Source organism: Procambarus clarkii, chromosome 35 (assembly GCF_040958095.1).
Source record: "Procambarus clarkii isolate CNS0578487 chromosome 35, FALCON_Pclarkii_2.0, whole genome shotgun sequence".
NCBI classification, from domain to species: domain Eukaryota; kingdom Metazoa; phylum Arthropoda; class Malacostraca; order Decapoda; family Cambaridae; genus Procambarus; species Procambarus clarkii.
The window spans coordinates 33,238,946-33,257,864 of NC_091184.1; the positions used below are offsets into that span (position 1 = coordinate 33,238,946).

Genomic DNA, 18,919 nt, shown 5'->3' on the forward strand with positions numbered 1-18,919 from the left:
TAATTCTTAACACTTTATTTAGTAAAGACATTGGCATACTATTTGCAACTGTTATTGGCCTTTTAGTTATATTAATTATATCATTACAAAATCCATGCATCAATTACTTTACTAGAGAATGTATACTGTACCAGTATTGTATATTATCTGCATATTTTGATGTAATTATAATTTTTTTTTTTAATTAAGCCTCAAGGCACTACACCTTGAAAACCCATCCTCACACTAAATGCATTTTCATTATGCTTATATGTAAGGTATACTATACTTTACATACAAAATTTAATGTAATTAATAAAAATAAGTACACATTTCTCAAGACAGCAGAAAAACTTGTCACAAAACATTTATTAAGAGTGAATATCAGTGATAAGTGGGAGAAAGAAGAATTAAAACGGCAGTGCTGTGTTTGTTTTTTTGGTACAGCCTAATCACTTGGACTGGATTGTAGGGTGACTAGTCTCGCCTCTTGCTGGTTGGTGTTCAATTTTCAACCGTCCAAGTGATTGGGCGCTATCCCTTTCATTCATCCTATCCTACATCTTTGTTCTCGTGTCTCTTTTTAAGTGCTATGTATATTAGTCGTAATGGCTTAGTGCTTTCTCCTGATAGTTGCCTTCCTTTACCTAACCTTACTTTCTGGTACAGTAACTAATTACTTTTTATACTAAATTGCAGTGAAGCAGGATCTGAACATTCTAACCAGTTTCAAACAAAAGAGCTCTCCTTTCACAGATAATTTCAAAGCCTTGGCCTTCAGAGCCGAAGCCGGTCGGCCAAGCGGACAGCACACTGGACTTGTGATCCTGTGGTCCCGGGTTCGATCCCAGGCGCCGGCGGGTGAGAAACAATGGGCAGAGTTTCTTTCACCCTATGCCCCTGTTATCTAGCAGTAAAAATAGGTACCTGGGTGTTAGTCAGCTGTCACGGGCTGCTTCCTGGGGTGGAGGCCTGGTCAAGGACTGGGCCGCGGGGACACTAAAAAGCCCCGAAAGCATCTCAAGATAACCAGAGGCCTGGTCAGAGACCGTGCTGCAGGGACACTGATTCCTGAAATCAACAGGTAGTTCATGTTTTCACCAGCCTGGTTGATCAGTCTGGCAACCAGGAGGCCTGGTCGACGACCGGGCCGCGGGGACGCTAAGCCCCGGAAGCACCTCAAGGTAACCAGAACATATTTGCCCAATAAATTTATACACGGCTTTCAAATTACTACTGGGAGCACAAGAGCAAATGTCGTGAAGAAACTGCCTTAATTATTCAAAAGGATTCAAACACGGGATCTTTTCACCCTCCACCTTCAATTTTGAAGTGTGCATGCAAACCAACAGTGCTAATTCTCTCTAAATGTTCAGTTGCCATTGTAACTGCTAGTAATTAACCTCTATGAGCATTTTGGTTACTGACTACACCCAAACCTAAAAGCTAAAAATACTTATTTTCTTTCTTAAAAATATGTAGAGTACACAAAAGCAACAACTGCAGCAGCAGCAGCCAAATAAAAGAGATTGCTAATGGAGAAAAGTGTTCCCTTGTGCTTGATACTCTTGAAGTCTTTTGGGAGGCTGTAAATAAAAGAAAATATTTTCTTTAGAAATACAATTATGCATTGCATGTATTTACAGTATAATTTATTTAAGTGATAAATCTAAATAATTTGTAAAATCATAATCAAATACAATGTTTCCAGCTTTCATCAAGTGGCAAGGTATTTTCCTGGAGAATATAGAAAATAGAGTACAGGAAAACAGGGTTTAAGATATTCAAACAGCACCCATTTCTTTACTATTAAACTGAATATGGAGAACTAAAACTACAGTATTACCTTCTACAAATCACACTAGGCAGTAATTTTATTAAACACTAAAGTTGACATCCTTTTCAAGTACTGTACTGTATTCTTAACTTACTATCCCTCATGACCTCATCCATGTATACACTGAACAAAGATAAGGACACATGCCCCAACTCTGTCATACTATGTATTGATATCAAATTAATCCTTACACAATAAATGATTAAAATAAATGCTCTTCATATCATTTAACAATATTCTACTACAATAACTTCATATATGCTCATCATTCTCCAAATTTCCTCTTTTTAAATTCGCCAAACACTTTCTCCAAGTCCATAAAGGTCATACCCACCTTGCAGTTGTCCTCAAATGCCATTTCCATAAGTTCTTCAGGTGCAAATATCTGATCAACACATTTCCACCACAGAACCTACCTTATTCATAATATACCAATGTCACTGTTATGTTATGTATGTTTACCCAATACACTTCATAAGCAACTGCATCTATAATTTTTATATGCCACATTCAATATTACTTTTATGTGAAGTTATAATACAGATCTTTCCAATCATTTGGTAGTCCCACTGTCTTGTGCATTCTGGCAAAATCTCAATAATAGTTTCACTGCTTGGCTGTAATTGATAGTTTATACATACTGTATACAGTGCCTCATTCACAGGTGCAGGTTTCCACATTTCAGCTTCCGAGCTGATGTATTTTCCTCTTCTGTGGGTATATCATGTAGTATGCCATCTTGCACTTCTCTTAAATTAACAAAATCAATCATACTCATAATTGTACTTCACCAAATCTATGTTTCAGAGCACTGTATTAATCTTTTTTTTTTTTTTTTAATTCTAAACCATTTGTAAGGCTTATGGATGTTCTCTTTAGGACCATCAAACCAATGGTTTGTCAGTGCCCCTAAATCATCAAGGTGCATCTCATTTTGCATAGATGCAATAGTCTCTTTGCTTTCACATATCTGCAAATTGTGCAAATTCTATCTTGTGGTTTGATATGATGATGTCATTGATAAAGATTATTCTAGTCAGATTTTACTCTATAGGACAACTCTTGACTTTCTGCATTTTTTCAGCCATTGGCTTATCCAGTACTTTGCCATTGATTCCAAGTACAGTACTAAGATTATCAGGGCCAGTCTTTAGTGTGACATTGTTGAATGTCTTTCATTTATTGATGGATAAAAAGTTAGGGCCATGACCAAGTCTTGGAATCATGACATTATTCAGCAACACAGTACCTTGTATGGAGAAGTCATGTACAGGTGAGTCATATGGGCAGGAACTCTTTGATCTGAAAAGTTAGTTGCCATTTCAAGTAAAGAAGCAGGTTTGTTATACATGTATAAGATTTATTCATCACAAATTCATACTTTTTTGACAAGTTGTGCATTGAGATTATTTACTATTGCTTCTCAAAATTCTTTTCAGAAGCTCGCAGTTATAACAGGCTTAGACCATCAAGCTGATTGGCAGTAGTTTTCTGTTGTGTATATATTCCGTATTTCTTGAAGATTTGAATGCTGTTTGCGTACTGTATACATTTCCAGTCTCGGGGCACTATGGTGTGGTCAAATGCAAAGTTGTTTGCACTTTTTTTTTATTGAAGCATTAATATCTATTTTATAAAAGCATGTAGTTTTATAACATTTATTGGTATGACAACTGGTTAGGCACCTTTTAGGGTCATAGCAGGTGCCCAGCAGGTCTTCCTCAGAAAGTAGGTTGGGTCGAAGATTGTGCAGAACCTCTTTAGAAGCTCGCTCGCCTGACTGGATGGCCCCGCTGATGAAGCCTGTCCACACTGTTGCTGTTTCCGTTCCAGCAAAGTGAAGCCTAAAGGAGAAAACTACTATTAATTTATTATGGAATACCATTTACAGTTAAGAATAAAAATTTAATTGCTAAATTGGTCAATGTATAAAATCAAATTAAACATACATGTAAGTGTGAAAACCCAGCAATCACACTTACAGTATGGTAGTTGCTACAGGATTTACATCATGTATACTATTCTATGTCAGCTCTTCAATATTCATTATATTCAAGCCTAGAGATAGGAGCAATGATTGAGGCTCCTCTAGAAAGGGCCATTTCATTACATTCAACACTGGGTTTTTCTTTTTAAATTTTATAATACATTCCATACCAATCCTGTGTGTTGTAGAGTAAAATATTACAAGGATACAAAATGGGCACAGGTTGAGATATGTAAATAAAACAAAATACAAAATTGAATAGTGGTGTTTCAATCACTTAGAATCAATGTACAGTATGTATTCATTTATTAGGAGACCTTAAATGATTGCTGTATTTTAAGTAAGTGTTTGATTTTATAGTTAGTGTAAATAAAAAACAATGAGCCGCCTCCACCTCCTGGGGTTTTACATCACCATACAGTATAGTACCGCTGTTAAACTCACTTATCAAATGGAAGACGTAGGTGAGGAAAGGCGTACATAGTCCCAGGAACCCCAAACACGATGGGGCACCCACCTGTGTACGGCTCATCTGACCAGACTTTCTCTGTGTAACTAACAAAATCCAGAGCTTGGCTGCCCAGGGCTGAGACCAGGCCCTCAACCACTGCCGTCTTCCTCTCTTTCTCCTAAATGTAAGAATACAGTATATTATTTAGATCCAGCATTATTCAGATACATTATCTATCAACATTCCTCAATTTTGTATGATTTTATACATTGCTTTAAGTAATTTCTTATTTTTCATGTTATGAATATATAATAAGTAGTATTTGAATGCATGTACAGTATATATATGTGTGTGTGCAGACAATAATTAATAAATAAGCAGGCCTTACTGTCTTAGAGTTCCATTCCACACCTTGCCGGCCAGCGATGAATCCAACAATTGCAGGGGTTCCAGTGTTGGTGGTGGCATCAAAGCATGCACTCAGTGGACCTCTGCTCATGCCGGCAACCTCTGTCTCACCGCCATTGCTCACAATTTCACCAGAGTATCCATTTTCTCTCCAAAATGCCTAGGTAATCAAAGCTTCCTTCAAATCATCATGAAGAATTTAAAATAAAATTTTGTAGTACAGTTACTTTAGTTTATAAATTTAATGCATTCTTGTGGATTTTATTTAGTTTAAATTGGAATGGAATACAGTAAATGTTACAATCTAGTGGGATGGTTACTGCGATTGTTGCAGTAATGCTATCATTTTACTGTATATTATGGTTGTTATGTTGAATGCAAATTTTACTACAATGTACCTAGAAATAATCCTCAAATTTTACTATAAGGTACCTATTAATTTTCTTAAAATTTTCTTACAATGTACCTGTTAACATTCTTCAAATTTTGCTACAAATTACCTGCTTAAAATTATCTGTTAGATTAAGGACCTGCCCAAAATGCTATGCATGTTAGTGGCTTTACAAGAATGTAAAAACATCAATGCTGTATACTCTCATAAACCCAATGTACCTTCTTGAATATATTTAAATAAATTAATAAAATAAATAATAATCTAGAGTGAGCTCTTTAACACTACCCCCTCCTCCCCACCATTTAGTGTGGGGAGCAGAGCTGTTTGTCTCTAACAGTCCTATAATCCAGTTATGTTGCTGATGTGGACACATTTGCATGACCACTGAAGGGTTCCCAGGTCTTCTACCAGCAGCATGGGTCCCACTACTTCTAAACTAAATGCCAGCCATCCTTGGACTCTGTCTTACAGGGGGCCCTTTACTTGGTATGGTTTTATGTTTGAGTTAGCTTCATGAGCATGTTTTCTGTTCGGTTTGTGTTGTGTGGACCTGGCTCAAAGGATACTTGGAGCTGCATGTGGTCAGGGATACCTTCCCCTGTGTGCTCCCTAGCACTGCCCCCTGCACTGACAAGAGTGCTCTTCTGTGGTGTGTTCAGTTCTTGATTTCTTCAGAGGCTGGACCATTAAGGTGTCTCAGGGGGGTCTTTTGCCCCTTAGTTGGGGTGGGTTAACCCCCCCCCCCCATATTTTGGGGGGTTAACTCCCTAAATAAGGGGGAGGTTAACCTACCATTAGTTGGGGGGGTTAATATTAGGCTTGTTGGAGCAGACTGGGGACATGCACACTTGTTTTACACTGCATGCTGAGGTAGGTGGTCCTTGGCCCTTCTGTTTGCCACTGCCATTTTCTCTCTCCTCTTTCCTGAGGAAGTTGTGGCTCAGCTTTTGATCTCGGCAATGACTTGAAGCTGGCCTATTTCGCACTTGTTGTGTACTCAGAGTTCTCTTTTTCACTTCTGGAAGTAGTCTGCTGGTCGGAGTAAGCCCTTGTTGGATCCAGATTCTAGGTTGTAGGGACCTCCCACATTCGGTTCCTCTTCTGCTCATCAGTACTGCTCTCACATCTTGCACATGGACACAGCTGTTTGTGATTCATGCCAGTGCTTTTGTAGTTAGCCCCCTTGATGAGGGCAAGGGGTTTGGGAAGGGGAAGTGCTTGTCTGGTTTGTCGACTCTTGGTCCCACAATTTGGTCCCAGAAATGTTAAATTGAGAAAAATCAACATTTTTTCAGTTAATTTTTCCCTTTAGTAAATTAATTTTCAGAAATACTCTTAGTCAAAAAACTGTTAATATTTATGATATCATGTTTACTAACCTATTTATTGGAAAGTTAAATATTGGTACCAAAAGCTGAAATTTAAACAAATAACTAATATACAGTAATTCATTGTGTCAGGGGACAGGAAGCCAGAGTGTATTCATACATTGTTTGACTTTTACCTAAGGTCCCCCTCCCCCAAGGCTGAATTACGGACCCCACCCAGGATGCTACCCCACAAGCTGACTAACTCCTGAGTAACTACTCACTGCTAGGTGGAACAGTCCCATTAGGTAAAAGGAAATGTGCCCAACTATTTCAGTCCCACCCGGGATTGGAACCTGGAATTCTCGATTGTGAATGATACTAACAGAAGGACATTACTTGTATAGTAATAAGGTCAAACCTTTTTGTAAGTCACTATAAATTTAGTGAGATGGCCAATTGGTAGGTTTTCATAAATCAAGCGTTTGTAGGGAGGCAGAGGCGGGATCAAATTTCATCTTTGCAAGCAGATTTGGAGGGACTGAGAGGATGGCTCTCTTAGCTGTAAAACTGCTCCCATTATCTGTGATCAACTCCACACACTCCTTCGTCTGTTTCACTTCACATACTGGGTGACTCAACACAACATTGGACTTTCCAATCTTTTCAACCAGAAGTTCTGATATTTGCTGGGTTCCTCCCTGTAGATGTACAAACAGTATTTGTTGTAAATATATAAGAGACTTGTCATTTTCTTCATCAAAATCAATGATTTTTCTGTATTTGTACAAGAGAAAATCTTATTTCTAATTAAAATTATCTTGGTATACCAAATGATTCTGATGATTAGCAGCAAAGAGATTATAATTACCAGTACTGTATGTTAATCTCATTATTGCCTTAATTATAAAAGTAATATACTGTACTGATTAGTTTGTTGACAAAATTTTTTACAGTACTGTATTACTATTACAAGTGACTATGCTATATCTATGCTCTATGTACAAGTGACTTTGCTCTAGTCATTTGTGTGTTGTATAGTTATTTATTTACCTGAGGGCCACTAACACTAGTAGCCTTGATGAGGACAGGAAGCTGGCAGATTGTCAAAGTTTCCCCCCCCTCCATTTGGCCTAATGATTTTTTTAAGCTGGATTTTAAAGTTCAACCGAGTTTTAGCATTTACAGTTTTGACGGGCAGGCAGTTCTGTGGGTTTATAACTCTGTGAGTTAAAAAACATCTGTTTTCTGTCATACATTGTGGCTTCTTGAGCTTGAAACTGTTGTTTCTTGTTTGTGTTACATATAACTTTTGAAGAAATTGTCTGGATCAATATTCTCCAAACTGTTCAGTATTTTAAGTTTCAATGAGATCAGCTCTGTCACGTCTGGATTTCAGTACAGTATTATTAGCCCTGTGGCCCCCAATGTTTCTATAGTTAAGACAATATATAATTAGCTTGCTTCTAAATATGATCTTATCTTTGCTGTTTTGAAATGTTATTATATCTGGTTGTAGCCAACACACATTCAAGTTTGATAATGTTAATTTTAGAAATAAATATGATCAATATTACAACATAACCAGGTATAAGCACCTTGCATGGATATCAGACTGAGGGTCAAATGACTGCATTTTAATTATGTGTACAGCATTAGAAATGAATACAGTAATGAGCTGTATCAGTGGTTCCAACACTGAGAATACCCAAGATTCTGTACAAAGTTCAATCATTGTTGTGGTATGACAGTTCAGCCCATCCTCCTGTTTAGGTTGTACAGTACTGTATTTATAGTAACAATGAGGACCATCGTACATATATTGACGTAAAAGGCAATTAGAAAGAAATCGGTACTATTGAATTTGAACACACAGGAAAAGTTTTGTATTTATGTTGCAAGGAAAACTTAAACTAATCTAACCTTCCTAGACCTAATACATGCTATCTGAGGTCCTAATATAGTACATATTTGTGCCATACTAGGCCTAGAAATATTTAAGTTTGGTTTTTAGCTTTATGTTTTTTGAACTTTTGTAAAGTGAATAGTCCCAAATTCTACTAACTGTCCATTATGTCTATGTATGTACGATGGTCCCCATAGTTACAAGAGGTACTACAGTATCTAAACAGGAGGTTGGGTTGGACAATTTACTTTCTCGATGTTAAAACCCTCCCCCACCCCCCCACTTTAACATTATTTAAATTTGTCACCGAGAACATAACATGACTTAGGTACTGTAATTACAGTCACATCTTCATAATCATCACGGATGTTCTCATGATATCCTAAATAATTAATTAGTGAGAACACCAGAAACATAAAGGCCACTAGAAAATTTTTTCTTTCAAATGTGTCTAAAAATGTCTCGACACATCATATATACAGTACTAGTATTTTAGCCTGATGCACGATAAATTTTCTTCACTTACCTTAACTCGGGCCTCCTGAGCAGCATCTTTCTTGGCTTCCAGAACCTTCATAATACCTCCAGCTGCATTGGCATAGGCCAGGAAGAACATGACACTCATCCGAGTCGCATCCGTCCCTGAAGATAAATTTTCATGGTGTATGTAAAAATGTATGTGCCCCTCTTTCCTGTTAAGCTGAGTGCTTATTTGCCCAAGTCTTTTTCTCAGATGAAATGCATACAACTGTCACACAAGTAATAACAGACCCTGATTTGCCAAAAATATGAAGATGAAGACTTTTTTTTTTTTTTGCTAGATTGCAACACAGTATACAATATATTTCTCCACTGTCAGGACAGGAAGTCTGTTAGGATTATTAAAGTCTCCCTAGACCAATATGACACCTAACCCAAGATGCAACACAACAGTTGCCTAATTCCATGATACCCATTTATTGGTGGTTGAAAGGTGAAAGGAAATGTGGATAACTAATTGATGAGTTTAATTATGGATAACTTGATTGATGACCTATTTCTCAAACATTTTCTAAATGGTTTAGAGACTGTCTTAAGTTGATCAATGAGTTTTCCCCAGCTGCATATCATCATAAAAGGAAAACAAGTGGTGCCTGTTGCTACTAACATACAATAGCAAATCTTAAAAACACGTCTTTTAAACTTACCAAAAGCGGCTTTGCATGAGATATCTATGACCTCCATTACAGCCTTGCTGGAAATAGATTTCCTCATGAAAGTGTCGACCGTTTCTCCATCCAACTGGGCTGCGTACTGACTACTGTAAGGGTCAGTGATGGGCACCTTGGCTGCCATACGCTCTACCTGAGTCAATACAGATGAAATTATTTTGGTTAAAAAATGTAGAGTACAGTACATTTTGTTATCACACAAGACAAACTAACATTTAATTATAATGCAGAAAGTAATATGCTGTATGAATATTAGTGAGAATGGAATCTGGTATTTAACAAGTCTGGAAATTAATATATCATGCCATTTCATGCATATGTGGGTCGACTTTGACATAACTATGATCATCTCCAAACAACCACCAGTCACCCTGTAAAGTTTTTTGAGGCTTTCACCAAGTGTCTAGTCTTTAGCTGCTAACAGATATTCTCTTCATGATATTAGATAGGGGTACCTGGCAGTGCCCAGGTTTCTCCCTCTCTCTTCTCACCAAATCTACCCCCATCCTATCTTTCTTCCCTCCCTCTTCTCCCTTTTTTTACCCCCCTCTTTCCTCCTCTCCTCTACTACCTCCATCCTCTCCCTTCTCTTTCTCTCCTATCCCACCTCACCTCTTTCTTCTTCCCCCCCCTCCCCTCTTTCTTCTTCCCCCCCCCTCCCCTCTTTCTTCTTCCCCCCCTCCCCTCTACTACTTCCATCCTCTCCCTTCTCTTTCTCTCCTATCCCCCCTCACCTCTTTCTTCTTTCCCCCCCTCCCTCCCCTCTTTCTTCTTCCCCCCCCTCCCCTCTTTCTTCTACACTCTCCCAATGTCTCCCCCTCATCTGCTCTCTCTCAAAACATAGAACATACAGTATGTGCTAAGCACATACATAACGAAACCACAACGTTATTTTATACTATTGTTACTGTGATGCAATGTTGTAGTTACGTTAGTAATTACTTAAATAGAGTTACAGGATGAGAGCTATGCTTGTGGTGTCCCGTCTTCCCAGTACTCTTTGTCATATAACAATTTGAAACTACTGATGGTTTTGGCTTCCACCACCTTCTCAGTTATTTATTTATTTATATACTGTATATACAAGAATGTACATTGGGTTTATGAGAGTACTTTTTTTTTCCTCGGAACGCCAGGTGAGCGTCTTACCACTACACCACGGAGACTGGTGGACTACATAGCATAGATGTCTTTACATTTTTGTAAAGCCACTAGTACGGTGATGAGGGTTCGAATCTACGTACAAGAGGAATCCAGACGCGCCTTAATTGACTGTGCCACAACATGGAAAAAGAATTGCAGCCTTGTGGATGTGTGTAATGTATACATCAGATTCTAACCTTCCATAAGAAGAGCTGCAGTTCTATAAGACCCCTCAGGCCAAGTGAAGGTATGTCGCTGGTATAAGTTCTCATTTTATTGTCTCCCAGCTGCATCACCTTGGTGCCCTGGGTGTACCTGGGGAGAAAACCAGTTGTCTTGTCATGTGAGAGGTTTAACTGAAACAGTATAATTCTAGAGTTTGCTGAAGCTTAGTTTATTTTTTAAATCTTTGTCCCCATTTTTTTTTTAATTTTTTTTTTACTATATCTATAAGTCTGTTTATCCAAGGTTGGAGGCAGATACTGTACTTGTGACTAGCCTCCCCAACTTTGGAGGGGAAATGGTCTGGGGTACAAGACAGACATATGGTGGTTGTAGTCACCAGAATTCAAGAGGGGAACAGTGTGCCAGGTTCACCTTCTGATCCTCACATCCATTTTTGGCACTGCTCGTCGGCTACACCTAACTAAATATTTTTTTAATATGCTCCTCCCACTGGTGGACCACTCACATGCCAATGGTAGTTTTTGGTATATATAATACAAGTACAGTATATAATTTTTTTTTTTAATTAATTTGATTTTTTTTAAATGAGGAAAAAAAACAGTGAAAAGTAAAAGAAAAAATAGTGAAAAGACAGAATGAGAAAGACATACTGACAGGTAAAAAAAATATATGATAAACAAAGACAGAGATAGGCCTGCAGAAAGAATGGGTCGACCGAATGCAAAAAAAAAAAAAGACAAACAACTTCATACAGACAGAGGCAAACAAAGCAAAAGATCAAGACAGAGACAGCTGCAGCATGTCTCCTAACTGACGATGATCCCAAGTCTCAACCTCTCCAGAACGCATATTTACTCACTGAGGATAGACCTTGAGTCCCAGTTCCTCCAGCATGTTAATGACGTGATGCTGGCTGGAGGCGACCCATTGGCCTCCCAAGTCAAACTTGTCCGTCTTACCCCCTCCAACGTCCACATCCAGCGTCAACGTCCGACCTCCGACCCTGTCTGTGAGAGATGGGATGACCTCGTGTGACCTAGTTTAGTCTGTTATTTTGAGAAAAGATCTGAAGGCACATCGAATGTTGGGATATGTTTAACTTTCTGGCATCAGTCAATGCACGGAGTTCTTGCCTACCGGGGCCAGCCGCCCACCACCCTCAGCCGTGGTGGGCGGCTGGCTTCTGATCTGCCAGAGGTTACTGGATGACTTTTGCGTTTTAGTTGGGGGCCGAGATATTGGTTTGCTATCTAGTGTTCTTTGTGTGGGGCGGGGCCGGTGCTCGTCACCCTGAGGGACTTCTGGGGTTCCCCAATTATCTTCTGCCTGTCTGCGTTTCTTTGCCGCGAGGCATATATTGGTTTCGGTGATTGGCGTCACTCGTTTCGCGATTAAGCTTGGTGCTTTACCCTTTCCGGGCTTCGTGATTAACTCTTTATGGGCACGCCGGGGCGCATCCGATCCCAAAATCATCGTCGCCTCTGAATCAACATACAGGGGGGGTAGAAATAGCCTAAGCTACTCTATCCCTTTGAGATGTATTTATTGCTTATCTCAATAAACATACTTGAATCAACATACAAGCTCCTCCATTTTCGGCTGGATGATTCAAACACTATAGGGGATATAATTATTTAATAATACAACAGTATAATTAATATAAAATTGTAATTAATATAGTTGCAATTGCTGAAATATTAAATTAACATGTAAGTCCAGAGAGTTTTAGCAACTGCATCCAAGTTGCTGTATAATGACACTTGAACTAAGAGCTTAGTTCGCATAAATAGATGTCGGGGTACAGCGCTCTGGAGGAGCTTTACTAACTGAGGCGTTTGGGGAAGGGACTATAGATGCATGCCCAAGACATTTTCCCACTGATCTGCAACACTAAGCCGCTAGAACAAGAAAATTGTGCCCTTTGTAACCCTAGTAAGCTCTTTCAAGAATTTCAGTGCACATTTTCTCCCACGAGCCATTAGGAACAAAACTTTAGCATTGTGCTAGTCCTCTGTATTTGGGTTTCAGCATTTCCCCGAAATAAGCAATGCCACCCCTTCAGTTGCACGTGTATTGAAGGTACTGATCAATATGGAGGCACGTGTAGTCACACATCACTGGCTTGCCATCCTTCTAGTGAAGCATGGGGGTCGGACGCTTCCAAATGTTGTAAAGCCTATATGTGTCGTTTGCTTTGTGAGGCTCCTCGTCATGGTGTTGACTTTTGCATGTTTGACAAGCCTGACCTGTGACTTACGACATATCAGACCGTGGCGGCCGTATTGGCTTGTCAATGCATTTCTATAGATGCGTCTGTGTCCAATGAGGACAGCGGGGACAAAGCGAAGGGTTACACTAAACCAAAGAGCCTACAAGGTGTTTCCACTTTTCAACAGTACAAAAATATGAAGTCTAATCTGTATACAACAATAAATTTACTTGAATTTACCCGAGGGCCACTAACACTAGTGACCTCGACGAGGACAGGAACCCGTCGGCTTGTCAAACGTCCACCCCCCCCCCCTCCCCCCACCAAGCCTCATTTGCCCTGATGATTTTTCCAGATGGATTTTAAAATTAGCAGAGTTTTGGCATTTACGGCTTCGGCGGGTAGGCGGTTCCATATGTTTATAACCATGCGAGTGAAAAAGTAAATATTTATTAAATATTTCTCTCAGTTGTATATAATTTTGGGGGGTGAGGATTGTATATTTATTGGTGACTTGAGTTGGTGTTTTTGGTGTGAACTCCCGTACTGCACATTATAAAATCACATGAGAACAATGATTTATGCAAATTAATGATATGCCAGTTATATCAATATATATATATATATATATATATATATATATATATATATATATATATATATATATAACTGAAAACTCACACCCCAGAAGTGACTCGAACCCATACTCCCAGAAGCAACGCAACTGGTATGTACAAGACGCCTTAATCCACTTGACCATCACGACCGGACATAATGAGGTGATAGCCGAGGCTATTTGAACCACCCCACCGCCGGCACTCGGATAGTTATCTTGGGCATAGCATTTTTACCAAATCACCTCATTCTTAGGGGCACACGTGAGGAACACAAATGCGAACAAGCCAGAATGGTCTTTGACCATTCTGGCTTGTTCGCATTTGTGTTCCTCACGTGTGCCCCTAAGAATGAGGTGATTTGGTAAAAATGCTATGCCCAAGATAACTATCCGAGTGCCGGCGGTGGGGTGGTTCAAATAGCCTCGGCTATCACCTCATTATGTCCGGTCGTGATGGTCAAGTGGATTAAGGCGTCTTGTACATACCAGTTGCGTTGCTTCTGGGAGTATGGGTTCGAGTCACTTCTGGGGTGTGAGTTTTCAGTTGCATATTGTCCAGGGGACCATTCTGGCTTGTTTGCATATATATATATATATATATATATATATATATATATATATATATATATATATATATATATATATATATATATATATATATATAAACCTTAGGAGTAACGTATCATCAGTAATAAAGAGTCAATATCACCAACTTTCATAGTTCTTCAGAGAGACCTTTATCACAGCAGGTATCTAAGGTGCATAATTACGTTGCACGGCAGAACACTCGACTATTACTTATTTCTTATAGAGCGACGCTCTCGCTTCATGCAGGTCGGCGTTCAATCCCTGACCGTCCAAGTGGGCACCATTCCTTCCCCTCCCTATCCCATCCCAAATCCTTGTTCTGATCCCTTACAAGTGCTATAAAGTTGTGATAGCTTGGCGCTTTTCCCTGACAATTAAGAGATTAAGAGGAACACTAACCTCTGGCCTCTAAGAGGACGAGGGAGAGGGAGGGATCAGCCTGGAGAAGCCTGTAGGCGGCTGTGAGGCCAGCCGCCCCGCCACCAACCACCACTACGTCATACATAATAATCCTTACACCAACACCTGTACAAAGGAATATTAACATGGATTATTAAGAAATTATTATACAACCACATACAATATAATGATAATTGAATAATATAATTAAATATAATATCTATAATAAAAAGAGAAGGCCAGTGTACTCCGCTTATCAGCAAATAGAGTATAACGCCATTGCAAATATTGAATTTCCGGAAGGAACACGTCCTAATACAAGCTCCCATCTTAGGAATAATTCAACAGTCCAATGAACTCCTTGAAAGGAAATGTGTTGCACTGTTTCACTCCACAAACAAGACAAAAGCATACTCTCATCACAAGCGGGGAGAAAATGAACTACAAATTAAATTAATGGGTGTAACATTTGAGTGGGTTGACCACTATGGGTACCCTGGCGTCACTGTCGGCTCTAACAAGGGGAAGAAAGAGGAGCTCAACCAGCTCATAGGAACATGTAATAGTCGACTCAGGGCACTGAAAGCTACGACCTGGAATGCGTATGGGGCCTCTATTGCCGTGTTTAAAATGATGTACACAGCCTATGTGCGCTCCGTCATAGACTATGTCCGCACCAGTTGTTGTGCACTTATTCCCAAAGCGATATGAAAAAACTTGAAAGCATTAAAAATGAAGCCATGACAATCATTCTTGGAGTCCCAAGAATTGCCAAAACATCTAATCTACGAGAGAAGTTGTCCCTCCCCAGTGTTAAAAGCAGAATTAAGGAACTGAATGCTAAGCTTGTAATTAATTAATATAGCCAGAGATCCCTATTACAACGATATTGATAAGAAAAACTGAGTTCTGTGCTATTTACAGGAGGAAACAGGAAAACAAATGGTAATGCCGGTGGGTCTGCTATCTGGAAGAACTTCACCTGCTTGAGCAAGCCCGTGAGCTCATGCCTGTAGAGAGGTTACCTCCGTGCCTGGATGACCCATGCAGGATTATAATCAATGAGATGGCAACGAAAAGTCCAACATGATAACTCAAGAAATGAGGTACAATTATCTGAAGGAAATCTATAAAGAAGCCGGAAATGAATTAGATCAAATCTGCACTGATGGGTCATCTAACCCTGTCAATGACAGGTTAGTTTAGTTCATTTATTTTATTATCCACCCCATACCCATCTTGTAGGCGGTAGTGGAAAGGGTTACAGAGGCACATAATGGGCTCAGGGACTGGACCCACAATTCATTTAGCTAAGCAAGTTACAATCTTGATGAGCTAGTTACAAAATTCAATACACATCGTCACATCATCAATGGGTTCGAGATCGACCACAAGTACAGTTTTTAAATTAAGTAACTGACATATGTGTCAGTTACTGTGACAATTGTGAACGTACATTTTTTTGATGTACGTTCACACTACGTTGTCATTCATTTACAATGCCAAACAAGCATGCATTGACGTCTGGTAAACCAATTGTCGATAGTGTCACAATTGATATGTTTGTCCTGCACACCGCTCCACCCCCCCCCCCCCCCGTCCAGTGGGCAGCGGTAGATAGGTTACAATCACTTAGTTACTACCTACAGTTTGCAAACTGGGGATATTTGGCTAAAATTTCTGGTAGCAGATCATTTTGAATGAAATATTTATACATCGTTGGAACATTGGTTATAGAATTGTCTCTAAATTCACGTATCTTTTCGCACTCCATCACATAGTGACGGAGGGTGTGCGAATAATTTTAGTTGACACAGTTTACATTTGGTCAGGTCTACATCAGCAGATAATGAGAATTCCCAGAGATACTTGTAACCGAGTCTAAGCCGAGCAGTAGTAACATCTAGGTGTCTGTTGATTTTATTGGATGAACCATAAATGTATATGGCTCCTCTTGCATGATAGTATGAATCGTCTTTATTCAATAAAGTAAAGCTAACATCTCATTATAATAGACCTATATCATCTAATTAATACTAATTATTACGGCATCCTGCTCACCGGCCTAACTTCCCAGTGGGAAGCACATCCAAGAGTCAATTGACACTATGGAGAGTCAATTCAAATTAACGTTTTGGCGCGACGTCGTATTAAAAAAAAAAAAAAAAAAAAAAGAGTTATAGGTACACAAATATTGGGCTCAAAAAATGGATCACAGTTACATTCGTGTGACTATAGAAGCAAATTAAACCCATTAATAAATTAATTAAAGCCATATTACATATCGTGCCTCCATAGGCTTGAACATGGTCGACGACTTAGGCGACAGCTTCAATAATTATAAAATCACATTTTAAGCAAAGACACTTTAATAATAGGTCCTTCCGCGGTAATTTCCATTATTTTGAGCGTTAAAGTATTTTAACACTACAAAGTATTACATCATTCACTCACTTTAATAACTGCTTGAACTTAAGAAAACTGGAGCTCCTTGAACCTGGAGAAACACTGCCACTATATATAACCACTACAAACAGCCACAGAACATTACAACAAGGTGGAAGAGGGGGTTTGGCTGTCTTCAAGGACATGCTGTTGATATGATTCTTAACTCAACCCATCACTAACGAGTAATTTGATTGGGTGCAGTAATTCTCGACAGCCAGTGAAAACCGACTTCTTACTTATCAAGCGCTCGGATGCATTGGAATGCAGGCGAACTACCATATATAAAATTATGCGATTTTAATAGCAGTAACTGAGATATATATTCTTAGTTTGCGATAGTAATATGCTTGGCAATCGAATTATAATTAGCATGCCTGAGATAATAACTATGGGTGATGTATTGAGTCTGATGAGGTGCAAGCAAGCAAGCATCGTACACCCGACATCCGCGCACCAACACAAGTGCCAGGGGGCCAGGCAGTGATTACGAGCTCCTCTTGTACCCTGTAATCTCCACTTTTGAAAATTGGTAGCTCAGTCGATTAAGACAGCGTCTGGGATGCTTTCGGACGCAGGTTCGAATCCTCGTCACTGCCGTTGTGGATTTGTTTATTTGAAAATTATGTTAAATAATGTACTAACAAAATGACTTGCCTCCAATGTGCATAATACTATTTTAGCCATTTATAGTAGTTGCATTGCAAGAAGTTTGTTACTAGCTATTATTATCATTAATTACAATTTGCGAGATGGGCAGATCAATTATAAAAGCTAATGTATTTACCTAGCTGTGTGCTTGCGGGGGTTGAGCTTTGGCTCTTTGGTCCGCCTCTCGACTGTCAATCAACTGGTAAAGCTGATTGGCAATTGGCAAATCAAATGTGAAATACCCACTGAGGTCTTTCGTTTCATGCCCTCATTAATCCTTTTGCGCTACCGCTATAATCTCTAAATTGTAAATCAAATTTAAGGAAAAAAGTATAACATTTAGGGGTTTAAAGTTCATGCTCTGTTGATGATATGAAACACTTGCTACTGTATATGTTATGTTGTATTTCCTTGTAAAGTTGATGTATATATGTTTTATATTGTATATTATTTAATAGAGATAAAAAACAGGGTATGTGCACACAACAAGCCACAATGTAGGACAGAAAACAGATGCTACACCTCGCCTCAACGGTTGAGAGGCGAGACCAAAGAGCCAGAGCTCAACCCCCGCAAGCACAATTAGGTGAGTACCCATAGGGTTATGAACCCTATTGGACCGCCTATACCCTCCGAAGCCGTAACATTACTGCAATTCAACATTTATTTAGAAAAAATTAAGGAAAAATGGGGGGGGGGGTCTTTAGCAAGCGCCGGCTACCTGTCCCCCGTCGTGTCCACCTAGAACATAGTGGACCCTCACGTACATACAAAGTACGAATTTCAGAACTTCTTTTTATTAATAAGCTTAGGTACACAGACGTACTGTAATGTACAACAGTAGACCCATGTCTGTTATTTTTAAACAATGCTGCTTGTCGACCAAATTGTATTTTTGCTGTTTTTCTGCCATATTCCCCTCTTTTTTATTGTTATATTTTCTCAACACATTTTATACTTTAATCTCAATTAGTATTAAGTTTTAGTCTTTAGTGTTTTTCCTGCCCGAAACACTTTGCGTAATAGTGGCTTTAGGCATTGTATGTACTAGCTCTAATCTATAAATTCCATCAATATTTGTATCGCCCCTTGCATGTATGTACTTTACCTAAATAAACATTTGAATTTGAATTTTGAATTTTAGACAAGCAGCTAAAGCTGCACATAACAAACCTGAAATTGAATTAAGAGCTATGTAGTCC

At 39.1% G+C, this 18,919-nt stretch overlaps 1 protein-coding gene across 1 annotated transcript; it reads right to left on the minus strand.

Moving 5' to 3' along the window:
- Positions 1–17,210, minus strand: LOC123768383 (probable flavin-containing monoamine oxidase A). The gene is given in 12 exon segments (XM_069336287.1): positions 1–1,565; positions 3,502–3,660; positions 4,248–4,432; positions 4,643–4,822; positions 6,785–6,868; positions 6,870–7,064; positions 8,796–8,911; positions 9,457–9,613; positions 10,821–10,938; positions 11,669–11,816; positions 14,622–14,747; positions 17,076–17,210. Coding segments are annotated over 11 exon segments (1,566 nt in total). The 5' UTR covers positions 14,728–14,747; positions 17,076–17,210; the 3' UTR covers positions 1–1,447.
- Positions 17,211–18,919: the final 1,709 nt, after the last annotated feature.